At 46.8% G+C, this 27099-nt stretch overlaps 1 protein-coding gene across 7 annotated transcripts in view; it reads left to right on the plus strand.

Moving 5' to 3' along the window:
- The window catches only part of APAF1 (apoptotic peptidase activating factor 1), a 188583-nt gene that overhangs the window by 50192 nt on the left and 111292 nt on the right, over positions 1–27099 (plus strand). For all 7 annotated transcript variants that reach the window (XM_063927851.1, XM_063927855.1, XM_063927854.1 and 4 more), the window contains exons 4-7: positions 11478–11675; positions 12990–13173; positions 13750–13862; positions 20919–21050. In XM_063927851.1, the coding sequence (XP_063783921.1) occupies positions 11478–11675; positions 12990–13173; positions 13750–13862; positions 20919–21050 (627 nt within the window). The remainder of the gene's footprint in view (positions 1–11477; positions 11676–12989; positions 13174–13749; positions 13863–20918; positions 21051–27099) is intronic.

The following is a 27099-nucleotide window of genomic DNA, read 5'->3' on the forward strand; positions in this document are numbered from 1 at the left end:
CACAAGAAGCAGGATGGCAATGGCAGAAGCCACAAGGATTCTCCGATGGGCGGAAAATCACGTACTAGCACTGTCAGCAGTGTTCATTCCGGGAGTGGACAACTGGGAAGCAGACTTCCTCAGCAGACACGACCTACACCCGGGAGAGTGGGGACTTCATCCAGAAGTCTTCCTGCTGTTGGTAAACCATTGGGAAAGGCCACAGGTGGACATGATGGCGTCCCGCCTCAACAAAAAGCTAAAGAGATATTGCGCCAGGTCGAGGGACCCTCAGGCGATAGCTGTGGACGCTCTAGTGACACCGTGGGTGTACCAGTCGGTTTATGTGTTCCCTACTCTGCCTCTCATACCAAAGGTACTGAGAATAATAAGATGGCGAGGAGTAAGAACGATACTCGTGGTTCCGGATTGGCCAAGAAGGGCTTGGTACCCGGAACTTCAGGAAATGATATCAGAGGACCCATGGCCTCTGCCGCTCAGACAGGACCTGCTTCAGCAGGGGCCCTGTCTGTTCCAAGACTTAACGCGGCTGCGTTTGACGGCATGGTGATTGAGCACCGGATCCTGAAGGAAAAGGGTATTCCGGAAGAAGTCATTCCTGCGCTTATTAAAGCCAGGAAAGATGTTACGGCAAAGCATTATCACCGCATGTGGCGGAAATATGTTGCATGGTGCGAGGCCAAAAAGGCCCCAACAGAGGAATTTCTACTAGGTCGTTTTCTACATTTCCTGCAAGCAGGAGTGAATATGGGCCTAAGTCTAGGCTCCATTAAAGTACAGATCTCGGCTCTGTCGATTTTCTTTCAAAAAGAATTAGCTTCAGTACCTGAAGTTCAGGCATTGTGAAAGGAGTGCTGCATATTCAGCCCCCGTTTGTGCCCCCTGTGGCACCTTGGGATCTCAACGTGGTGTTGAGTTTTCTTAAAATCACATTGGTTTGAGCCACTAAAAACCGTGGATCTAAAATATCTCACGTGGAAAGTGGTCATGTTATTTGCCTTGGCTTCAGCCAGGCGAGTGTCAGAATTGGCGGCTTTATCATGTAAAAGCCCTTATCTGATTTTCCATATGGATAGGGCAGAATTGAGGACTCGTCCCCAATTTCTTCCTAAGGTGGTGTCAGCGTTTCACCTGAACCAGCCTATTGTGGTGCCGGCGGCTACTAGTGAATTGGAGGACTCCAAGTTGCTAGACGTTGTCAGGGCCCTGAAAATATATGTTTCCAGGACGGCTGGAGTCAGAAACTCTGACTCGCTGTTTATCCTGTATGCACCCAACAAGCTGGGTGCTCCTGCTTCTAAGCAGTCTATTGTTCGCTGGATTTGTAGTACAATTCAGCTTGCACATTCTGTGGCAGGCATACCACAGCCAAAATCTGTAAATGCCCATTCCACAAGGAAGGTGGGCTCATCTTGGGCGGCTGCCCGAGGGGTCTCGGCTTTACAACTTTGCCGAGCAGCTACTTGGTCAGGGGCAAACACGTTTGCAAAATTCTACAAATTTGATACCCTGGCTGAGGAGGACCTGGAGTTCTCTCATTCGGTGCTACAGAGTCATCCGCACTCTCCCGCCCGTTTGGGAGCTTTGGTATAATCCCCATGGTCCTTACGGAGTTCCCAGCATCCACTAGGACGTTAGAGAAAATAAGAATTTACTCACCGGTAATTCTATTTCTCGTAGTCCGTAGTGGATGCTGGGCGCCCATCCCAAGTGCGGATTGTCTGCAATACTTGTAAATAGTTATTGTTAACTAAAGGGTTATTGTTGAGCCATCTGTTGAGAGGCTCAGTTGTTTTCATACTGTCAAACTGGATATAGTATCACGTGTTGTACGGTGTGATTGGTGTGGCTGGTAAGAGTCTTACCCGGGATTCTAAATCCTTCCTTATTATGTCTGCTCGTCCGGGCACAGTGTCCTAACTGAGGCTTGGAGGAGGGTCATAGTGGGAGGAGCCAGTGCACACCAGGTAGTCATAAATCTTTCTAGAGTGCCCAGCCTCCTTCGGAGCCCGCTATTCCCCATGGTCCTTACGGAGTTCCCAGCATCCACTACGGACTACGAGAAATAGAATTACCGGTGAGTAAATTCTTATTATTATAATAGCGCTTCAGGTCTGAGGCATTAATTTGAGTTTCAGAACCGTTGGTGAAGCGCTGGGTTGTGAGCTGGCAAACGCCCTCTGTGTCTCCCTGACAGACTTTACTGTGGGTCTGTCCCCTATATGCCCAGTGTGTCTGTGAGTGTTGGGTACACGTGTGTCGGCAGGTCTGAGGCGGAGTGCTCTTCCCAGGAGGAGACTGTGTTGGGGACATAAACGGCTGTGGGAGTGACCCAGTCGGCACCGCCGACTCCTGATTGGGTTAATGTGTTGAATGCAAATGTGGCTCTTATTAGTAAGAGATTGGATAAATCTGAGTCTCAGAACCTGGCATGGAAGAAGTCTGTGGAGGATGCGTTGTTACAAGTCCAGACCCCTTCGGGGTCACAAAAAAGATCGTTTGCCCAGTTGGCAGACACGGATACCGACACTGACTCTGACTCCATTGTCGACTATAGTGATGCCAGATTAGATCCAAAACTGGCAAAGAGCATACAGTACATGATTGTGGCGATAAGACGTATTACATATCTCGGAGGACCCTGCTGTTCCTGACAAAAGGGTCTGTATGTTTAAGGGAAAGAAGCCTGAGATAACGTTTCCTCCCTCTCATGAACTGAACGCTCTTTTTGATAAGGTTTGGCAAAGTCCTGACAAAAAGTTTCAGATTCCCAAAAGGATTCAGGGGATGTACCCCTTTCCTTCTGGGGATAGGGATAAGTGGGAGTCACCCCCCATTGTGGACAAGGCTCTATCCCGGCTGTCCAAAAAGGTGGTTCTTCCGTCCCCGGACATGGCAGCCCTTAAGGATCCTGCAGATCGTAGGCAGGAAAATACATTGAAATCCATTTATGTCACCACAGGTACGCTGCTCAGGCCAGCCATTGCATCTGCGTGGGTGAGTAGTGGTATCGAAAAATGGTCAGATAACTTGTCATCTGATATAGATACCCTAGATAGGGATAGCGTTCTCTTGACTCTAGGTCATATCAGGGACGCCGCAGCATATCTAAAGGAAGCTGCAAGGGATATTGGCCTTTTGGGATCAAAGGCTAATGTCATGGCTGTCTCAGCTAGGCGTGCGTTGTGGATTCACCAATGGAATGCTGATGCTGACTCCCAAGAAAAGTATGGAAGCTTTACCATATAAAGGTATGGTCTTATTTGGAGATGGCCTTGATGATTTGGTGTCTACGGCTACCGCGGGTAAGTCATCCTTTTTACCTTATGTTCCTCCACAACAAAAGAAAACGCACCATTATCAGATGCAGTCCTTTCAGCCCAATAAATTCAGAAAGGGCCGGGGTTCTTCCTTTCTTGCTACTAGAGTAAGGGGAAGAGGTAAAAGATCTCCAGCCTTGTCAGGCTCCAAAGAGCAGAAGTCCTCCCAGGCTTCTGCCACCTCCACCGCATGACGTTGGGACTCCTATGCGGGAGTCTGCACCGGTGGGGGCCCGTCTGAAACTCTTCAGTCAGTTTTGGGTTCGTTCGAACCTAGACCCTTGGATATTACAAATAGTATCCCAAGGGTACAAGCTGGAGTTCCAAGACGCCCCTCTTCGCCGTTTTTTCAAATCGTCCTTACCGGTTTCTCTTCCCGACAGGGAGGTAGTTTGCGAAGCAATACAAAAATTGTGTTCAAATCAGGTTATCATCAGGGTTCCCCAGTCACAACAGGGAGAAGGGTTTTATTCGAGCCTGTTTGTGGTCCCGAAGCTGGACGGCTCGGTCAGACCGATCCTAAACCTGAAATCCCTGAATTTCTACCTAAAGAGATTCAAATTCAAGATGGAGTCTCTCCGAGCAGTGATCTCCAGTCTGGAGGAAGGGGATTTTATGGTGTTGGTGGACATAAAAGATGCCTACTTACATGTTCCCATTTATCCTCCGCATCATGCTTACCTGAGATTTGCAATTCAGGATTGTCATTACCAATTTCAAACATTGCCTTTTGGTCTTTCCACGGCTCCGAGGATTTTCACTAAAGTGATGGCGGAGATGATGGTTCTCCTTCGCAAACAAGGAGTCACGATTATCCCATACTTGGACGATCTCCTGATAAAAGCGAGATCCAGGGACCAGTTGGTCCAAACGTTGCACTCTCCATGACGGTTCTCCAGCAACATGGTTGGCACCTAAACTTGCCAAAATCACAGTTGATTCCGACGATGCGGTTGTCATTTTTGGGAATGATATTGGACACAGAACTACAGAGAGTCTTTCTTCCTGTGGAAAAGGCGCTGGAACTTCAGAGTCTGGTCAAACAAATTCTGAAACCAGCAAGAGTGTCAATCCATCAATGCATTCGGTTGCTGGGGAAGATGGTTGCGGCCTACGAGGCCATTCAGTTTGGCAGATTCCATGCCAGAGTGTTTCAGTGTGACCTGTTGGACAAGTGGTCCGGGTCCCATCTACACATGCACCAGAGAATAATCCTGTCGTCCAAGGCCAGGATATCATTCCTGTGGTGGCTGCACAGCTCTCACTTCCTAGAGGGGCGCAGGTTCGGGATGCAGGATTGGATCCTGGTGACCACGGATGCAAGCCTCCGAGGTTGGGGGGCAGTCACACTGGGAGAAAGCTTCTAAGGAAGATGGTCAAGTCAGGAAACTTGTCTCCACATAAGTGTTCTGGAGTTAAGGGCCATTTACAACGGCCTCCGACAAGCGGAACATCTTCTTCGAGATCTGCCGGTACTGATCCAGTCAGACAATGTAACAGCAGTAGCGTACATAAACCGTCAGGGCGGACCGAAAAGCAGAGCGGCAATGGCAGAAGCCACAAGGATTTTCCGCTGGGCGTAAAAACATACAAGCGCTCTGTCAGCAATATTCATTCCAGGAGTGGACAACTGGGAAGCAGACTTCCTCAGCAGACACGATCTCCATCCAGGAGAGTGGGGCCTCCACCAAGAAGTCTTCGCAGAGATAACAAGTCGTTGGGAAGTTCCTCAAATAGACATGATGGCATCTCGTCTCAACAAGAAACTTCAGAGATATTGTTCCAGGTCAAGGGACCCACAAGCAATAGCAGTGGATGCACTGGTGACACTGTGGGTGTTTCAGTCGGTGTATGTATTCCCTCCACTTCCTCTAATTCCAAAAGTTCTAAAGATCATAAGAAGAACAAAGATCAGGGCGATCGTCATTGTTCCAGACTGGCCGAGGAGGGCTTGGTATCCAGATCTTCAGGAATTACTCATAGGAGATCCCTGGCCTCTTCCTCTGTGCGAGGACCTGTTACGACAGGGGCTGTGTGTGTATCAGGACTTACCGCAGCTGCGTTTGACGGCATGGCGGTAGAACGCAGAATCCTAACCCGTAAGGGTATTCCCAGTGAAGTCATTCCCACACTTATTCAGGCCAGAAAAGGGGTAACTGCTAAACATTACCACCGTATTTGGAGAAAATATCTCTTGGTATGAAGCCAAAGGGGCTCCTACGGAAGAGTTTCGCCTGGGGCGTTTTCTCCATTTTCTACAAGCAGGTGTGGATGCGGGCCAAAAATTAGTCTCAATTAGGGTACAGATTTCAGCCTTATCGGTTTTCTTTCAGAAACAATTGGGCCTCCCTTCCAGAAGTTCAGACTTTCGTGAAAGGAGTGTTGCACATCCAACCTCCATTTGTGCCTCCGGTGGCACCTTGGGACCTTTAATTGCAGTTGCAGTTCCTTCAATCACATTGGTTTGAACCTTTGCGGAAGGTGGAGTTGAAATTCCTCACTTGGAAAGTGGTCATCCTGTTGGCCTTGGCATCTGCAAGGCGGGTGTCTGAGTTAGCGGCCTTGTCTCACAAGAGCCCTTATTTGATCTTCCATGAAGATAGAGCTGAGTTGAGGACACGTGAGCAATTTTTACCGAAGGTGGTTTCCTCTTTCCACATAAACCAACCTATCGTGGTACCTGTGGCTACTGACGCCTTCGTTGAATCAAAATCTCTGGATGTCGTTAGAGCTTTGAAGATTTATGTTGCCAGAACGGCTCAGATTAGGAAAACAGAGGCTCTGTTTGTCCTGTATGCTCCCAACAAGGTTGGGTGTCCTGCTTCCAAGCAGACCATTGCGCGCTGGATCTGTAACACGATTCAGCAGGCCCATTCCATGGCTGGACTGCCGTTACCGGAATCAGTGAAGGTCCATTCCACTAGGAAGGTGGGCTCGTCCTGGGCGGCTTTGTCGGGGTCAAACACTTTTGCAAAGTTCTACAAGTTAGACACCTTGGCCGATGAAGACCTTAAGTTCGGTCAATCGGTGCTGCAGAGTCATTCGCACTCTCCCGCCCGTTCTAGAGCTTTGGTATAACCCCATGGTTCTAATGGTGACCCCAGCATCCTCTAGGACGTATGAGAAAATAGGATTTTAATACCTACCGGTAAATCCTTTTCTCTTAGTCCGTAGAGGATGCTGGGCGCCCTTCCCAGTGCGTACTGTATCTGCAGTTAATAGTTATGGTTACACATATGTTGTGTTACTGTTATTGTCAGCCTGTTGCTGAAATTGTTCATGCTGTTGGCTTGTGTTCTGTTGAATGCCACGTTGTGAGGCATGCTTGAGGTGTGAGCTGGTATGAATCTCACCTTAGTTAACAATAAATCCTTTCCTCGAAATGTCCGTCTCCCTGGGCACAGTTCCTATAACTGGAGTCTGGAGGAGGGGCATAGAGGGAGGAGCCAGTTCACACCCATTCAAAGTCTTAAAGTGCCCATGTCTCCTGCGGATCCCCTCTATACCCCATGGTTCTAATGGTAACCCCAGCATCCTCTACGGACTAAGAGAAAAGGATTTACCGGTAGGTATTAAAATCCTATTTTTTAAATTATTGTTTTCATGGTATTTCTAACTTTTGCTTGATTTACTATCCACACGGACTTGACTGGGAATAGTAACCTGTGGTATGTGTAGCAGTAGCGGAGCAAGCCACGTGGTAAGCACTAATATCTAAGCACTAATTGTGCTTAGATATGACGCAACAAAAAAAAAGTTACAAAAAACAAAACCTTGTGTCGACCATTGTCATGTCAACCTTTTAATCCTGTTAACCTTTAGATCCCTGTTGACCTAATGCATATTGGCCATATAAGATCAACCTAATGACTGTCTAATCTAGACAGTGTAGATCTTCTATACCTCACCCAAAAGTAACAAGATAATGTGTATTCTAGAAAATGGAGAAGACCGAAAGAGGCCTCAGGCGCTGAGTGAAAATGTATGAAAGAGAACGTGCACTCCGATTCTGTTCTGCAGCAGTTCTCAGGGAGAGATTATCGCTGCTCCCAAGAGGAAGTCATAAAAAAAAAACAAGAAGTGAAAAAACCATGCTGCGGGTTACTGGTGTTTACATAATACTTTGTCATGTTTTACAGACCTAACAGTGGCAGAAATAAATGGTTATGTAATGACTAGATTGGGGCATATAAAGGTGGACAGTCATAAAGGAACGTTAAAGCACATTTTCACTTTACCACATTGAGGTGGAGTGCAATATGTCCTGTCACACGCACAAGAACGGCAGTGGCTAACCTGATATGAAGCTCTTGCATGTAAAGGGCCCTATACCCGGGAGAGATGTGTGCTGAGCGAACCGCTCAGCACACATCTCTCCCGCCGCTCAGCACAGCGCGATGCTGGGAAGGACGGGGGGCCGCTCATTTCACCCAGCGGGTGAAATGAGCGACGTGCTAGATTGGCCTGCATGCAGGCTCAATCTAGCACCGGCGATAGCGATGTGCGGGCCGCGCATCGCTATTGCTGAGGGGGGTGCACACGAGTGATCTGTGCTTAAAATCTAAGCAATCTAGTCAGATTGCTTAGATTTTAAGCATGGATCTCTCCGTGAGTACCCCCCTTTACATAAACTATACCAGATAAATTGTGCAACAGTGTTATCATCTTCTGAAGCATTAGTTCCATTGTTGGAACTGAATATGCAAATATTAAATAATTTCCTGTTTAGCTTAATGTTAGTATAGATTGACATTAAGGATCTTTGTATGGTCTTGTATGTTCAGATGTGACCTTTGATTAGATCCCTGTATTGATGTGACCATGTATTGTACAAGGATAAGAGAGGCAGGGTCACAGACGGGCACTGCATCTGCCAGACATGTTGTTGTAAACAAATTGCAGACTGGAACATATTGTAGCAATGTGATTTTTAAAGATAAACCCAGTACCCACGGGCCGATGCAGGAGAGATGTGTGCTGAGCGAACCGCTCAGCACACATATCTCCCGCCGCTCAGCACAGCGCGATCTGTGCTGAGCGTGCGGGGGGAGACAGGGGGGCCGCTCACTTCACCCAGTGGGTGAAGTGAGCGACCCGCTAGATTGGCCTGCATGCAGGCCAATCTAGCAGCAGCGATAGCGATGTGCGGGGCTGCGCATCGCTATCGCTGTAAGGGGGTACTCACGGAGCGATCAGGCTTAAATTCTAAGCAATCTAGTCAGATTGCTTAGAATATCGCTCCGTGAGTACCCTCCTATAGAGTTTGACTGCAACATTGATGTTAGGACAATCAGGATGTGGAATTCCCTGCCAGGGAAGGTGGTAATGGCGGACTCTGTAATTGGATTTAAAAAAGGAATGGATACATTTCTGAATGAAAAAGCTATCCAAGGTTATAATACTTAAAATATCAACGTGGTTAATCCGGGGGTAACATGAGTTATAGTAGCTAACTGGTCATAAAACATTATTCAGCAAGTATGTAGAATCATCGCAACTTAAAACAGGTTGAACACGATGGGCAATTTGCCTCTATTCAACCACAAATACTATGTTACTATGATGTTACTGTAAAGGCAATACCATATTTAACATACCATCAATAAGTGTATTGTGCTCAAGCATCATCTTGGGAAAAATCACATTGCTACAGTATGTTCCAGTTTGTATTTTGCCTTCACATAGTTGTTTGTTTTATTTGAGTGGGTTGTTGTTGTTTTTTTGTACTATTTTGATTTAGTTGTGGGTCATTCCATCCCAAATTAACCACAACAGTTCATCAATGTAACACCCCAACTCCAATCCTGATTACATTTTATGCATGCACTGCTACACCAGCTGGAAAGCCCAGACAAATTTCCTGTGACTTAAGCCCCTTTCAGACATATTGAGAATCCCGGGTTTTGCTGGGGCTTGGCCAAACTACCTGAGACTCGCCTAGGATCACAGTTTCGGGTCGGCGCCCCTGCTATTGACCGGGGTTTTTTCCTGGACTTTTGTTCTGGGTAAACAACCTGGGTTCAGTCTGAATGGTGCTACCTGGGATTTTAGTAACGAGTCACACCTAAAAGACACTGATTGGCCGTTCGAGTCTGCCTGGAGGGAGCAGGGCGTCCTTCTTTAATAGTAAACATACACTGACAGTGCCGGTCATATGTCTGAAAGGGGTATTACAGATTTTTTGTTCCTAGTTCTTAAAGTTAACTCACAGATGAGCGACCACCAATATATGCTTGCTAGGTCTAACTATCAAGCTTATATTGATGGTCGCTCGACTGTGAGTTTATGCAAATGACATAGAAACTCCTTCGCTTGTGTACATCTGTGCGGGTGTGTGTACATACTTCGCTTGTGTACATCCTTAGCTTGTGTACATCTGTGCGGGTGTGTGTACATACTTCGCTTGTGTACATCTGTGCGGGTGTGTGTACATACTTCGCTTGTGTACATCCTTCGCTTGTGTACATCTGTGCGGGTGTGTGTACATCCTTCGCTTGTGTACATCCTTCGCTTGTGTACATCTGTGCAAAGACAGAGGAGTCCACCTTTAGCGCCCATGCACACTGTAATACTGATTTCTACATCCTTATACGCCACCATCGGCCGCACCACCAAGTCTTGCACAAGCCCAATGGCAGGTGCGGTTTCTCCATGTGACCACAGCCTCCTCTGCTTGTATCTGCGAATGCAGCCATTTGCATTGGCACTTCTTTGACACTACAATAATATACCCACTGTGTGTACTGTTAGTTCTATTGAACGGTCAATATATCACTGGCCCGTTGGCCAGTGTGTATGTGCGATATGTCTGTGAACGCCGTCGTTCACAGATATATTGCGTCAATCCTGCAGCACAGCCGACGGCCAATATATCTAACAATATATTGGCGCATCGCTGTGTGTACGGGTGGTCAGCCAGTTGTGCTGTCAATCACAAGCAGCGTCTGCATCAAGTGTACGGGCGCATGTAAATGCCCGCCCAGCTTGTGACGTTAGTCCCGACGGATCGGGCAGTGTGTATGCACAACACTCAGACTGGTCCGTCTATAGATATATCTGCAGAACAATTGATCTGCAGATATATCTGTAAGTGTGTACACAGCATTAGTTACATCGGGTTGAGACTAAAGGTCTGGGCGATATATCGGCCATTCTCTTGAACGGCCGCTATGTCACGGGTCCGTCGGCCAGTGGGTACGGATAATACGTCTCTGAACTCTGTCGTTCACAGACGTATCGCGTCGGCCCCTCAGCACAGCCGTCGGCCAGTATATCTACCGATATATTGGCGCGTCGTTGTGTGTGTACGGGCAATCGCCCGACCGCCCGTACACACGCTGCAGCAGCCGGCGGTGATTGACAGCTGAACTGGGCACATGACGTCAGTTCCCGACGGATCGGGCAGTGTGTATGCTCAACACACTGCCCGATCCGTCCATAGATATATCTGCCGATCAGTTGATCGGCAGATATATCTACCAGTGTGTACCCACCTTAAGACGTATTCTTTTGGGGAAAAAAGATGCCCGACGCTAGCAGAGTTGCACAGGACTTGAAGGCTCATTCGCACCAGGCATCTTGTAAGCTGTGTGGTGTATTGAGGCTAGATGTATAGTAGTCTGGTACAACCCTCCTCATAATAAATATGTACCTCAAAGTTTTTGAGTAGTAAAATATAGCCAATAAAGACAATTTATTTTTCATGGCATTTTCACTGAAAAGCAGAGAGATGTATTCAATGATATGGTGCATTGTATGTTGGGGTGTTGTATTGATGGAAAATATTGCAAATAGCAGCTGCAAGTGTTTTCTCCCAGTATTTTACTACTTGTATGTGCACACTTACCAACACAAGAGATACATTTAAATGTACCCCCAAAATACATTTTCATGCACTTTACATAAGGTGGATCACACGCTACCAAGTCAACACGTGATGCAGTTTTTGACTGAACTATACCTGCTGTTTGTCACGTGATGTCTGCAGGTTATTAACACATGACCTCGCAGTACAAAACTCATAGCCAATTGAATCTAATTTGTATGTTTGTAGTTTAATTTACATTTTTTTACATATTTATTTGTATATCTATAATCCTGTTATGAGACATTGTGTTTAATGTTGGTGTGTTTTTGTTTTTTTATATCTGATTGCAGTGAAAACAGCGCTATGTGAAGGTGGTGTGCCACAAAGACCTGTTGTGTTTGTCACTCGGATAAAGCTTATCCGGGACATTCAAGAAAACTTATACAGCTTGATGAATGAGTCTGGCTGGGTGACTGTGTATGGGATGGCAGGCTGTGGCAAGTCAGTGTTAGCAGCCGAAGCACTCAGGGACCACTGTATTCTAAAAGGTAACAATGGCCCATAGTAATACAGTAGGCATTTATTATGCTGCCTTTCATTGTGTTTATATGAAATCTAACATCATGCATCTGCTATGCTCCCTGTAAAGGTGAATAGTCTGTCTCATCTGTGGTGATTAAGCCCAATGCCTGTAACTAAGCAGCTTACATAAGTAACCTTGCATTTTCTAGATGAAATAAAATGTTTGTTATAGAGGTGGAGGAATTGGCTAACTGTGTGACACATACTTGTTATCTGACCGGATATTGCTCTTCTATCTGCAGTAATAGAGTAACACAGCAGTAGAGGTCACATTGTGCAGATACAAATGCTGCCGCACATCAAGCAAAACATGCCTAGTTGTCATATGGAGGTGCAGAGGGTATGGTCATTAGGTCGACCACTGTTGGTTGACATGCAGCAGTACAACATGGTCACTAGGACGACATGTTCAATAGGTCGACATGAGTTTTTTGACTGTTTTTGGTATCGTTTTCTTTGTAAAGTGACTGGGAACCCCAATTAGTGCACTGTGTCCCCCTCGCATGGCTCGCTTTGCTCTTCGAGCAAGGTGCCTCGCTCCGCTACCACTGCGCTTGGCACAGGTTACCGTTCCCAATTGTAGTGCACGTGGATCGTAAAGTATGAAAAAGTAAAAAAAAAAAGATAAAAAATTGTGAAAAACTCATGTCGACCTTTTTCCGTGTTGACCTAGTACATGTCGACCCAATGCATGTCGACCTAAGTGCTGTCGACCTAATGACCGTATCCCGGTGCAGACATGAGACCGGGTAGAGTGGTCCCTGCTCCAGGCTTGCAGTCTATAGGGCATTATGATTAGGGACTGGTAACGATTAGCCAGGCCTGGGCTGGTCCAGTACAGCCATTGTATTCTTCCTTTATAACAACTCTGCGTAACGTTTGCTTGTTGTTCAGTATGACCTTTATTTCCTGGCTTGTGTATGCCTTCCTGCACCTGCTAAATATATCACTTTATCTGGTAGTATGGAGTGAGAGGTGTGTACAAGTACTATACTCTGTTTTGTATAATAGACTGTACGTAGTTATTTCTTTCTGAAACATACATCACATCATTATCCAAGATATCTCAAAGAGAATAAACAGAATAAATTGATTATTCATAGTAATATCTTTCTGCTTTTGATGCTCCCCACCCCTCTTATAGCCATCATTTTGACCTGGGTGTCTAGTAGAAGTTAGGAAGCATCTCCTATGAAGGCGAGCTGTACCCCTGAGCCTCGCGCCTTGTGTTGCTAAAGAGGATACCCAATCACTGTATTATGGTTGTGCTTTGTATACAGACTGTTTCCCTGGAGGAGTGCACTGGCTTTCTGTTGGGAAACAGGACAAAGCAGGGCTGCTCATGAAACTGCAGAATCTCTGCACTCGCCTGGATCAGGACTGCAAGTATTCCCAGAGGCCCCCTCTCAACATAGAGGAAGCGAGAGACCGTCTGCGCCTGCTCATATTTCGCACATATCCCAGGTAACACGATGACCACAGCCATTTTATTCTTAAATGAGTCCAATCCATTTTCAGTCATTCAGTTTCTTCTCGCTTTATCTTTTGTACCTGTGACACCTTTTACCAACCTCCTGTGTACAGTAAATGTCAGTCGTATAGTGCATCTGCTACACTTCAGAAAGAGTACTTGTGATAGGACTTCAGAGGTTTAGAGTAAGTGATAGACCCTGGGGAGGTGATGCTTGCAGCCTCCATACTTCTTTCTGGGCAGGCACATTAATAAGGGTTTGGTTGGATCCAGGATCTGGATTCCAGATCTTTTTTTCATTTCAAATCATATGTTCCAAAATAAAGGTCAAGTGAGGAAAGATAGCTGGGCTGGAGCAGCCACATCCATGGATATCCATAGTGTGCAGGCATTCCCTTTTACACTGTTAGTTTTGCTGCCCTCTGTATTCCCTAGATGCACGGTGTCATTTAGTGCTCTAGTGTTCATGATTTCTGTACTATGACAGCCATGTTACTAATCAGAGATGATCCAGTTCAGCATAGTTCTTTAATAACTATGAAAACATATTTTCTTTTCTGTTTTGTTAGATGTCTCTTAATATTGGATGATGTTTGGGATTCCTGGGTGTTGAAGGCGTTTGATATACAGTGCCGGGTACTCATCACAACCAGAGACAGGAGTGTGACTGATGCTGTGTCTGGTGAGTGCTCCCTACAGAAACGTGTCACTTACATTTGCCACCATCTACCTGAACCGTCCATCACTGCCCTGATCATTCTCTTACAGGACACTAATAATATCATTTATATTAGGGAGATTTTCTAGTAACGATGTACGTATGCATCCCCTGATGTAAGCCTTAGGAGTAATAGGGCTGTGAGAATGGCGGCACTTTGCAACCACCTGCATAACCATTGCAATAGAAAAGTGCAAAAAACTTGGCAATGTTGGGGGTACCATATTGTATGGCAGTGTTAGGATACCGTATTGTGTGGTAATGTTGGGGTACTGTATTGTGTGGCAATTTTGGGGTACCGTATTGTGTGGCAATGTTGGGATACCGTATTGTATGGCAATGTTGTGGTTCCGTATTGTATGGCAGTGTTGTGTTGTGGTACCGTATTGTATGGCAGTGTTAGGGTACCTTATTGTGTGGCAGTATTGGGGTATTGTATGGCAATGTTGGGGGTACCGTATTGTATGGCAGTGTTAGAGTACCGTATTGTGTGGCAATGTTGAGTCACCGTATTGTATGGCAATGATGGTAGCTGCACTTTGGTGGACAATTGAATACAGGCCTAATGGTGCTACGGTATCAGACTGTTTCCATCCTACCATCGAAAGTGTGGGTTTGGATTCTGTGACTGTTGAATGGATAAGAACTTGGTTGCAGGATAGAAAACAGAGAGTTGTAGTAAATGGAGTGCAGTTTCAGCAGGGAAAGGTTGTCAATGGAGTACCACGGGGATCTACATGAACATCGACATTGCATACAAACATGATTCCACTTACAATACAAGAAAAAGGGGATTTTTGTTACTTACCGTAAAATCTCTTTCTCTGATTCCATCTGGGGAACGCTGCGCACTTACTGATGGGTTAGAGTGTGTGGGATGGGGAGTTTGACACAGAACCTATAGAAACTAACTCCTCCCCCCTCTAACCCCTCCCATCTCCAGCCTGACTAGCAGATCACCTCCGTTTACATTTAGCAAAGCCGGAAGAGTCAGAACAGAACATAACCAATAATTCCAGACAAAACTACGGGAGGGATCGCAGCGTCCCCCAGATGGAATCAGAGAAAGAGATTTTACGGTAAGTAACAAAAATCCCCTTTTCTCTTTCATCCATCTGGGGGACGCTGCGCACTTACTGATGGGATTTCCCAAAGCAAGCTAATTAGAGGAGGGAGAAACAGACGGCATAGCCGTCTGCAAAATTTGACGCCCAACAGGGTCAGTCTCCAAACCGAAAGTATGAAAACGGTAAAACTTAGTAAAGGTATGCACGGACGACCAGGTCGCCGCCCTACACAGCTGCTCGACAGAAACACCACGCGAACAGCCCAGGAAGCTCCCACAGCCCTAGTCGAATGAGCCCTCAATGAGTCAGGAACAGGCAACGCCGAAGAAATATAAGCCTGCCGAATAGCAGACGTAACCCAGCGTGCAACCGTATTCTTAGAGGCCGGCCAGCCTCGCTTGGGAGCATCGATCAAAACCAACAAGGTATCCGTACGACGAATATCCTTAGTACGGGACAAATAAATTTGTAAGGCTCTAACAACATCTAATAACTCTAAATGACAATCCTGTCCAGAAGACTCCGGAACAAATGCTGGAAGGACTATGTCCTGATTCATATGGAAAGCCGACACAACCTTTGGCAAGAAGGAAGGCTTTGTACGTAAGACCACTCGATTTTCATGAAAGACCAACAAGGGCGGTTTGCAAGAAAGCGCCGCTAACTCGGAAACACGCCTGGCCGAAGCAATAGCCAAAAGAAAAACCACCTTTAGAGTAAGATAGTGAAGTTCAACAGAGTCCAGTGGCTCAAACGGAGGCTGCTGGAGTGCCCGAAGAACCAGATTTAAATCCCACGGAGGGACCGGAGGAACAAAAGGAGGCTGAATCCTGACCACACCCTGAAGGAACGTTTGAACCTAAGGAATAATAGCCAATCTTTTCTGAAAGAGAACCGACAATGCCGAAACCTGCCCCTTAAGGGAAGACAAATGAAGTCCTTTAGTCAGACCATCCTGAAGGAAAGACAACAGACGAGGTAAACGAAAAAGTTGCGGTGACAACCCCCGCTTTTCACACCAAGCAATGGAAATACGCCATACTCTGTGATAAATACGAGAGGTAACCGGCTTCCTAGCCTGAAGCATAGTCTTCACCACCGGTCGAGATAACCCTTTTGCTCTTAAAATGCTGTATTCAAGAACCAAGCCGTCAAAGCCAGATGATTTAAATCGTGGTGGAGACAAGGACCTTGTAGCAGGAGATCGGGTCGCAGGGGCAGATGGAACGGTTCCTTGGTCACCATGCTGCGGAGAAGAGTGTACCACTGACGACGAGGCCAGTTTGGTGCTATAAGAATGACCGGAAGACCCTCTCTCCGGATACGTTGAAGTAGACGTGGTATCAAGGGAATTGGTGGAAACACATATCCCAGGCGAAATTGCCACGGAGCTGTTAATGCATCGATTAGTGTTGCTTGAGGGTCCTGAGTTCGCGATCCGTATTGAGGTAGCTTTCGGTTTAGACGGGATGCCATGTGATCGATGTCGGGTGTTCCCCACATAGACACTAGGGCTAGAAAGACCTCCTGATGAAGTTCCCATTCTCCCGGATGAATCGTGTGACGGCTCAAGAAATCCACTTCCCAGTTGTCCACTCCTGGAATGTAAATTGCGGAGATGGTCGGAACCCACCGTTCTGCCCACTGTAGGATATGGGCGACCTCCTGCATGGCTCTCCAACTGCGAGTTCCGTCCTGTTTGTTTATGTAGGCCACCGCCGTGGCGTTGTCCGATTGAATGCGCACTGGACGACCTTGGACTTCGTTTTGTACCTGAAGTAGAGCATAACGAATTGCTCTTAACTCGAGAATGTTGATCGGTAACTTCGATTCTTGATCGTTCCAGAGACCCTGGAAGTGCTGAGATTGAAACACCGCCCTCAAACCGACTAGGCTGGCGTCCGTGGTGACCATCATCCAAGACCAAACCGCAAACTGTGCCCCCCTGGTCAGATTGGGACTGTGAAGCCACCAATGGAGAGACTGTCGAGTCCGAACCGACAACCGGCACAATTGCAAGTCCAGATGTGGGCTCGTTAGATCCCAAGACCTCAGAATCTTAGCCTGAAGGGCCCGAGCATGGAATCTGGCATATGGTACTGCTTCGAACGTCGCCACCATCTTGCCCAACACCTGCATACATCGGAGGACCGAGACCCTTGGTAATTGTATCAGGGAGCGGACTCTGGATTGCAGATCCTGAAGTCTGTCCTGAGGAAGAAAAACCTTCTGACGTCTCATGTCGAACAGGAGACCTAGGAAAATCATCTCCTGAGAGGGAATCAAGGAAGACTTCCGGAAATTCACAATCCATCCGAAGGATTGGAGAGTGTCCGTGGTGTGTTGTAGATGTTGGTGACGGAGCCTTTATCAACAAATCGTCCAGGTAAGGAGTAATGTTGACCCACTGACACCTGAGGATGGCCACCACGTGACCCAATATTTTTGTAAATACCCGAGGGGCCGTGGATAGACCGAAAGGAAGAGCTCGAAACTGGAAATGCCAAGGGTCTAGTGCGAACCTCAACAGTTGTTGATGACCTGACCAAATTGGAATATGAAGGTATGCGTCCTTTATGTCAATAGATGCCAAATACTCCTCCGGTTCCATGGCCGCGATGATCGAACGTATCGACTCCATCTTGAATTTGTGAGTGGAAAGATATGGATTGAGGCATTGTAGGTTTAAAATGGGACGAAATGAACCGTCCGGTTTGTTTACCAGAAAAAGACTAGAGTAAAATCCCTGACCCTCTTGAGATCTGGGAACTGAAGAAATTACTCCTTGCTGAAAAAGTGTGCAAGTAGCCTGAATGAGTGCTTGTCGTCTGAAGGGATCGCGTGGGAGAGGAGTAACGAAAAAACGGTGTGGAACAGATTCCTCGAGGTCCAAAATGTAACCCCGGGTTATGACCCCTGTCACCCATTGATCTGGATGTGACAGAAGCCACTTGTCTTTGAACTGTAATAATCGTGCTCCCACCACCAAGGATCCATCCTGATTGCTCCCCGAGTCATGCAGCAGGTTTATCGGTAGGCTTGGCTGCCGGTCTACGAGGTGCCTGTGTGCCTCTACCACGGTATGCACCTCTGCGTGGAAATCGTGAGAAGGCTCGAAAGGACTGGACACCACCCCTGCTTTGAGTACGAAAGGACCGAAATTTAGTTGGCTTTGATTTTTGAGAAGCACTTGGAAGAAACGGGCTCTTGCCACCCGTAGTGTCGGAAATAATCTTTTTAAGTTCCGGGCCAAAAAGAAACTCACCCTCAAACGGAACGGCTGTCAAAGTCTGTTTTGAATCAGAATCCGCGTTCCAAACACGAAGCCATAGTGAACGCCTCGCCGTAACAGCTAGAGCCGATACCCGTGATTGTAACGAGGCCGAGTCCAACAAGGCTTCTCCAACATAAGCGAGAGCTTCAGAAATGTGTTCAGCTAGTTGAAATGGCCTCTGACGGATCATCCGACTGCATACCAGAAATGACTTGAGCTAGCCAGTCATCAACTCTCTTAAGGACCCAGGCACTAGCTAACATTGGACGCAGAGAAATACCTGATAAGGTAAAAACGGACTTAAGAATCTCTTCAATCTTCCGATCCGTCGAATCCTTCAACGTCACAGATTGTACCGAAGGGATTACCGTAGCCTTTGCCAAATGAGAGATAGGAGCATCCACATTTGGTGCAGTTTCCCAGAACTTTGTATCTTCCTCTGCAAATGGATATAAAAGTCTTAATTTTTTAGGAGCCTGAAAGCGTGAGTCCGGCTTAAGCCAGGGCTCTTTTAAAATCTCTGCAAAATGTGTATATGAAGGAAAGACCGTTACATGTCTTTTCTGGCGCTTGAAGAAGCCCAACGAAGTCTCCGCCTCCACCGCATCCTGAAGATTAAGAGTCTGATGGATGGCCTCTATCAATAACCTGACACCTGAACAGGAAGACAATTCTTCTTCTTCCCAACTGGAAGCATCCTCCCACTCAGAATCCAATTCGCCTTCTTCCAGGGGGGTGGCTACCTGATCTAATTCCTCTCCTGGGAATGTGATAGCGGGAAGCTGATGCTGTCGTTTACTAGCCACGGGACCTGAAGAAGCGACAAACTTGTTAATAGACTGTGCTAAGTCTGAAAGACTCTTGCCCATATTTCTTGCCCATGGAGGTTCCACATTAGACTGACTAGAATCAGTACTTGACTGCGATTGGCGCAAATCGGCAATAGCCTTGGCCATGCTTTTGGCCCATAGAGGGACAGACTGGTCTGTAGAAACACTAGGCTGCTCTACGTCAGGTGTAATGGAGCACGCCGTGCAGAGAGGACCCGGATCCGTGCTACCCTTTGAAAGTTTGGAGCCACACTGAGAACAAGCAAAGTATACAGCTGAACCTGCTTTCCCTTTAGCAGTCTTGTCTGGCTTACTGGTCATTGTTAAACCTATCAGCAAGTATAACTATCAAAGAGAAAAAAATCACAGTAGTCCTATAGAGAGGTTACCTTATACAAGAATTCCCTCTAATATGTCCTGTACTGTAGTATATCCTATAGTGATCCTAAAGAATCCCTTAGAATAAAATGAGTCCCAGAGCACATGAAATAGGCGTGTTATACTTGCTGTTTTTGCTGCCCCCCGCCTGTACAAACAGGATGAGTATGCTGGGCTCCCTTGTGCTGTGTTATGTGCAGCGCAGCATCCCCCGCTGATCTCTCAGGCAGAGAGACGAAGATGGCGCCTGTAGCTGAGTACCGCCCCCACAGAGTAAGGACGGCGGCGGGAAGACGCTGCAAGGCGGGAGAAAACAGGGCGCGAACACGTCATCGGCTAGCGCCCCGCCGCGGTGGCCGCCTCCCTCCCCTGCAACCTCCGTACAGACAGCGCGGCAAGCAAGACACGGCTCCCATGATACGAGCGGCGGAAGTGGGACTGAACCTCTCCGTCTGCTCGCGGGGGTGTGTTGTAGTCGGAGAAGTGCCGCAGAGACACCGATCCGTCCGCTGGAGGGGGGGGGGCAGGAGATCCAGCGCTGCACATATAAATAAAAGAACATGGAATAACAGCCCAATGCTGCACAGGCAGGTTGTGGCTGTCTTACCCGCACAGTGCCTCCTAGGAAGTCCAACCTGTATCCAGTAAGCCCCAGTGACTAAAAGTATGGTGGCTACTTAGAGGCTCTGAAGAGTGGGAGACACACACTAACTAACCCCACTCTCAGCATGCTTGTCTCCCGTAAACAGGGACTAAGCATACTTAAATAAAAATCAAAAGAAACAAAAAAAAAAAAACCTAACTAAAATCTACACTGAAGAAATCTGTGCCTGTACTCCTCAGGCACAAAACTAAAACTGAGGTGATCTGCTAGTCAGGCTGGAGATGGGAGGGGTTAGAGGGGGGAGGAGTTAGTTTCTATAGGTTCTGTGCCAAACTCCCCATCCCACACACTCTAACCCATCAGTAAGTGCGCAGCGTCCCCCAGATGGATGAAAGAGAAATAGAATATTTTCAGATTACGGACGTTTACTAAATAAGGTCTGCAATGACTGATACACCCCAACTTAAAACAAATCACTAGGGAAAAAGACACTTGAGGTTCTAAATCTAATCGGATATTTAGAAAGGAACAAAAAAAACCCCACCTAAAACAAAAACTATATATAAGAGTAACAAAGTTGACTGCTTTGAAAGCGATATTTACTTACAGGCCTGAGGCCAAGGAATCCATTTTAACTTGATGAAATGTAAGAGGTAGACTGAGACACAGGACTAATCTTTTTAATTTATTTTACAATGGGTCTGATAACAGCAGACAGATGCAAAAAAAGATGAAAGACCTCATACAGGTCTCAAATGCATCCTCCTAGCTAAGGCCATCCCTATTGATACCACTGTAAACTAACAATCTTGAACTTATCTAACTTTCTATCATCTTAACCGATATGTTCTTCTTTCTCTACAAAAGGGAAAAAATTCTTTGTTCATGTGCACAGTGAACTGGAGCATAAAAAGGGCCTGGAAATCCTTTCTCTGTATGTTGATCAGAAAGTGGAAGAGCTGCCAAATGAGGCTCATCACATCATAGAAGAGTCAAAAGGTAGATTTCTTGTATGTGTTTATTGCGACTGAAGTGGACTGTCCGCTTTCGGGAAAGTGTTGGCATATTGCTACAGCCTATGACTGTACCGTGGCATCACACAGTTTGACCCAGTGGTGACATTTATGTTTTAAATTCTATATATTTCTTTCAGCAAGGACGTGGGACACTGGACCATGGGATTGCAGGTTAGCTGGAGGAGCTGGCACATAAACTATACCCCAGAAATGCCAGTCTTTATGTGCATCATGGAGTAGGTCACATTTTCAGGGGCTGCTGTGCAGCCCTTATTGTAGCTAAATGTGCGCTAAATGTTACTGTATCTCACACTCACCTACAGTATGTGTGTTCATCAGTATATAGTGCTGTGGCACTCTTACCTATGCGTAACGATGTACGCTATATACCCTATGCATATATATGTACTCTATGTACTGTATATTGCGGTGTCTTTCATTCCCCTATGGGTGTTTATCAGTATATATTGCTGTGGCACTTTCACCTATTGGTGTCTGTATATTCCTAGGCGTGTTTATGTAAGCTACATCTTGCTGTGTGTAACACTCACCTGCGAACTAACTACTGGCTTTTAAAAGTGAGACAGTCGCCAGCACACCAATAAAACAGCCGACACACACACACGCACGTACGTACGTACGTGTGTGTGTGTGTGTGTGTATATATATATATATATATATATTTAAGTACAGTGCATTCACAGCACTTGAGTTTTTACACATTTTGTTATGCTACAGCCTCATTCCAAACTAGAATAAATTCATTTTTTCCCTTAAAATTCTACACACAATACCCCATAATGACAACGTGAAAAAAGTGTTTTGGAGATTTTTGCTAATTTATTTCTCTAGCATCCATAAGGGATATTGGGGGAATCTAGTACAATGGGTTATAGACGGGTCCAAAGGAGCCGGTGCACTTTAAATTTCTTCAACTGGGTGTGCCGGCTCCTCCCCTCTATGTTCCCTCCTGCAGGCAGTTTAGAAAAAAGTGCCCTCAAGAGAGTATGCACACTCCGGAGCTCCAGAGAGTTTTCTTCAGTTTCTTTTAAATCTTTATTATTTTCGGTATGCTGTTTGGGCAACAGCATACCTGTACCGTGGGAGTTAGGGGAGGACGGTCACCGGCCTTGCGAGGTGTCGGAGCCGCTTTCCCGCTGCAGGACCACCGCCCTGAGAGGTGGTTGTACAGCGGGGCACTACGCCTTGGCGGTCACAATCGCAGCACGCCACACACCCCTAACAATAGCTTGAAGGTGACATCAGTGGTGAGTACAAACCGGGGGCCTTGCTACGGGGGGTTCCTGGTTCCCGGTGCGGCAAAAACACAGGGGAGGCATACGGGACCCTTCTGGGGGGACCTGCTATAGCCCCCCTGTGTACACTGGCAGCGGTGGGTAAAACTAGCACTTGTGTGATATCTTATACTCATAAGAGGACTTTTGCCAGTATAAAAATTACTGAAGCTCCAGCGCCATTGCAGGGGGCGGAGCTTCCTCAGAGCGGGACCAGCAGCGTTTTGGCGCCTTCCTCTGCTTACAGCTGCAGCAGCAGGCACACACAGCTTCTCCAGACACTCAGGATACGCTGGAAAACTGGTACAAGGGTGTATCAGAGGGGGAGAGCCGCTATTGTACACAATCTGTGTCCTGAAAAGGTCAAAAACTCTGGTGTTACACCGTGATATATCAGCTTACAGCCTCACTGGGGCTGTCTAGCTTGGGTGTGCTGGTCCCTTCTCTCTGTCTCCCTCTCACATACAGTAAGGGAAGGCTTGTCTGTGTGTATCTGTATATGAGTGTTTACTGTAAACATGGAAAAACACCAATTGTATAGTGTATGTCACACCAGATTCTCTCCTTCTATATCAGAATCAGCTTTATTGGCCACACACTTGCGTATACTAGGAATTTGTTTTTGGTTTACAGTTCAGCAGCCAGGAGGGAACACGTAGACAAGAGGGAGGGGGGGGGGGGCGTATATGTAGTATACAGATTATGTAAAAGTACACGGTGTTCGTTCCATTCGGAAGATCGGAGTAGAGCGACTGGACAGTCAGTCAACCTGGCGATTTGTCAGGAGTTCAACAGGTGGACTGCTTGTGGAAAGAAGCTTTTGAGGCTTCTATTGGTTCTGGTGGGAATGGCCCTGTATATTTTCCCGGATGGCAGAAGGTTGAGCTCGCCATAGCCCGGGTGCGGCGGATCATTGACTATCCTAGTCGCCCATTTTTTGGCTCTGGACTGGTATAGGTCATGGACAGGTGGGAGGTCAACTCCGATGATCTTCTCAGCAGACCTTACCACTCTTTGGAGCCTGCGTTTGTCTCTCTCGCTGGCAGGGCTATACCAGGCGATAATCGAGGAGCACAGGACAGATTCTACGATTGCGGAGTAGAAGAGGAGCAGAAGATTCTGTGGGATGTTAAACTTCTTAAGTTGCCATAGGAAGAACAGCCACTGCTGCGCCTTTCCGATGGTGGCATTTGCATTTGGTCCCCACTTGAGGTCTCTAGAGATCGTAGTCCCCTGGAACTTGAAGGAGTCCACTAGCGGCACCGCACTATCGGCTATGATTAGTGGGGGTGCTTCAGCTGGTTTCTTCCTAAAGTCTACTACCATCTCGACCGTTTTTAAATGGGTTGAGCTCCAGGTTGTTACAGCTGCACCACCGGGCCAACCGATCCACTTCCCATCTGTAGTCCGATTCATCCCGTTCTTTTATGAGGCCGATGACGGTGGTGTCGTCGGCGAATTTAATGATTTTAACCGACTGGGACTCAGAGGAACAGTCACTAGTGTACAGGGAGAAGAGCAGGGGTGAGAGGATACAGCTCTGGGGTGCCCCAGTGCTGATGGACCGAGCTTGGGAGGTGAATCCCCCTGCTTTGACTACCTGTATTCTGTCTGTCAGAAAGTCCACGATCCAGGAACAGATTGCTTCCAAGACGGAGTAGTTTTTGTTAGAGAATGCTGGGGTTGATTGTAGACTTCGGCTCAGCCTTCAATACAAACAGGATCCTCGCGCAGGTTCCAGGTGTCTCCAGATGCCGCAGGATGTGATGCAGGCCCAGGTTGACAGCATCCTCAACGCACCAATTCCCTCAGTAGGCACACTGAAGGCTGTCTAGATGGGGGCTGGTCACAGCTTTAAGATGGTTCAGAACCAGGCGCTCGAACACTTTCAGAACCACAGACATCAGTGCAATCGGTCTGTAGTCGTTCAGGCTTGTGATATTAGGTTTCTTGGGGATCAGAACGATTGTGGAGATTTTGAAGCAGGAGGGAACTTTGCGTATTTTTAGCGATTCATTAAATATTTTGGAGAATATGGGGGCTAGCTGACGGTGCATGCCCTTAGGGCAGATGGGGATACTCTGTCAGGACCGGGTGCCTTCCTTGGATTGACCCTCTTGAACATCTCCTCCACCTCCTCATGGGCAATCTGCAGTGCTTGGGGTTGGCAATCAGAGGTTCAATATCATGTGAACAATGTAATCAGTCCTCACAGCACAGTGAGGGGACTTGAGGGAAGGTTAAGAGCCTTCCTGGCTAGGTGCCATAAAAGCCATGATGTCAGATATGTCATCACAGCTCACTGCTAATACTCAAAAAAACACAGCAACTGCAGCAGGCTGTTGCAGACCTGTCTGCAAGGGCAGATGTTCCACAGCCCCCACTCTCTAACTCAGGACCACTCAAACGTGGGTTACCTGCCTTACTCTCAGAATCTGATGAGGAGATACAGGAGGAGAGGGAGGAATTGGAACCCGTTACTGGGGATTCCCCTCCTACACAGGGTATTGAGCCTCTCATTTTGACTATACGGGACGTCTTAAAACGCCCTCTAGAGGACACTGCGTCACATCAGTAATTTTTCTTCACACAGAACAAGCTCAGTGTCCCTTTCCCTGATTCTGCTGAGTTAGATGACCTATTTAAATTAACCTGGAAAAATCCAGATAAAAAATAACAAGTGTCAAAACGGTTTTTGCATACTTTCCCATTTGCTCCTGAAGGCAGGAAAATCTGGGAAGAACCCCCGGCTGTTGACGTATCCGTCTCTCGCCCATCTAAGAAGGCGGTACTGCCAGCTGCAGGCTCCTTTACCATAAAGGACCCTGGGTATAGGAAAATAGAAACCTAACCTGAAGTCTATCTACACTGCAGCAGGTATATCACAAAGAACGGTCATTGCAGGTTGCTGGATAACTCATGCCATTCATACGTGGGCTACTCAAATTCAGGAGGGCCTCTCAGGGAATATGCCCCTGGTCACTACTGTGACTCTCGTAAAACACATTCAGGACTCATTCAGTGACTCTCATAAAACACATGCACACGTCCTGTGTGACTCTCTCAAGGAGATAGGCAATATAAATGCTAGGACTACTGCTATGGCAGTGTCGGCGCGCAGAGTTTTGTGGTTGCGTTAGTGAATAGCAGAGTTTAAGCGCAGTGTAGAGAGCCTCCCTTTTTCAGGTGATTGGCTCCTTGGGGTGGAGTTGGATACATGGAATTCTAAGGTAACTGGGGGGAAATCAACGTTTCTCCCCACTGGGGCCCCACCAGCTAGATGTTCCTACTCGGGACCGTCTACCCAGTCCTTTCGGTCTAACAGATTTAGATCTAGAGCCAGAGGTGCCTCCAATACGGCTAGAGGTACCAGAGGTAAGACAAGAAAACCGGCAATTGCAGGTTCAGGAGAGCGCCAGTTCAACTTCCACTAAGGCTATGTATACAGTTGCTAACTCAGGTTTTCTGTGAGCTGTCTGGTACTAACCAGTCCCTCGCAAGCATTAAGGGACACTGCGTCAACTGTAATACAACCTACAGTACAGGGGCTCATGCTCTTAGCAAGTTGGTGTCCCACCTTGTTCAATTGTACTGTGGTGCTTCTATGGGCGCTGGATACCTTTTTGTTTTTTTTGTTTACCTCCTTTTAAGCGTAGTGTTCCCTCCCTTGTTAGCAGTACATCTTATACTAGCTCTTTCAGATAGAGCGTGAGACATGGGGTGGGGTTTAACATTGTTTCCACTTGAAAGTTATTTGTTGAGGATAACCTGCTCCACAGTGTCACACATCTTCACATTATAGTGGCCGTGCTCTTTGGGCCTTCACACTTATATCTGGAATAAAATGTTTAAACGTGGCCATGCTCTTTGGGCCTTCACACTTATATCTGCAATAAAATGTTTAAACGTGGCCGTGCTCTTGGGTCTTCACACTTATATCTGGAATAAAGTGTTTAAATGTGGTATTGGCCAGTCTGTTCCATCTAACCGTCATTGTTCTTGTTCAACCGCTACAACAAGACTTCTACCTTGTTCTTTGTTAAGGCTACATGGCTTCTTCTAGCCGACATCGCACTTTTGCGTTTTGGACATTGAGTTGGGCTGGGATTCTTTTTTGGCCTTACTGCTGTATCTGACAATTACTGTACTCTAGCTCGCAGCCTTTTTTCTAACTCTCTTAAAAGCCAGTTTGTATTCAGCCGTTCAGTGCTACGGCAGTGGTGTAGGTACAGTATCTGTAAACCGCCAACAGTGAAATTTGTGGTTTCTACTTCCAGGAATAGTCCATCGACCGGTTCGGACGTGGAGACTCTCCACAAGAGAATCTCATAGACTTTCAAAGCATCTTCAAAGTTCCACAATTCTGTGCGGGATATAGGTACTCATGTCTTTTTGCAGTGACTGCCATTACAGTTCTGTAAAATTCTCATCTAGTGTATCCGCTACCACTGGACCTGAGGTTGCCTCCTGAAAGCACCTGCATCAGGGTTCACGTGTGATTACAATCTTAGTGGCTCTAGACTGGCAACTCATATTGGGGTATACCAACACTTTTAAATTGTTGGCAAGTCTCTAGTGGCATCTCCCTTTCCTCCAGAACTGCTTTTGACACTTTTTTTTTTTTTTAGCGCTAAAGGTTTCATCTACCTGTGTAAATTTTTTTCCAACAGCATTTGGCCCTCCTTCTAGTACCTGTTTAAGAGGTGTGGGCTTATTCCACTACCGGTTTTCATTTGA

Source organism: Pseudophryne corroboree, chromosome 6 (genome assembly GCF_028390025.1).
Source record: "Pseudophryne corroboree isolate aPseCor3 chromosome 6, aPseCor3.hap2, whole genome shotgun sequence".
Classification (NCBI taxonomy): domain Eukaryota; kingdom Metazoa; phylum Chordata; class Amphibia; order Anura; family Myobatrachidae; genus Pseudophryne; species Pseudophryne corroboree.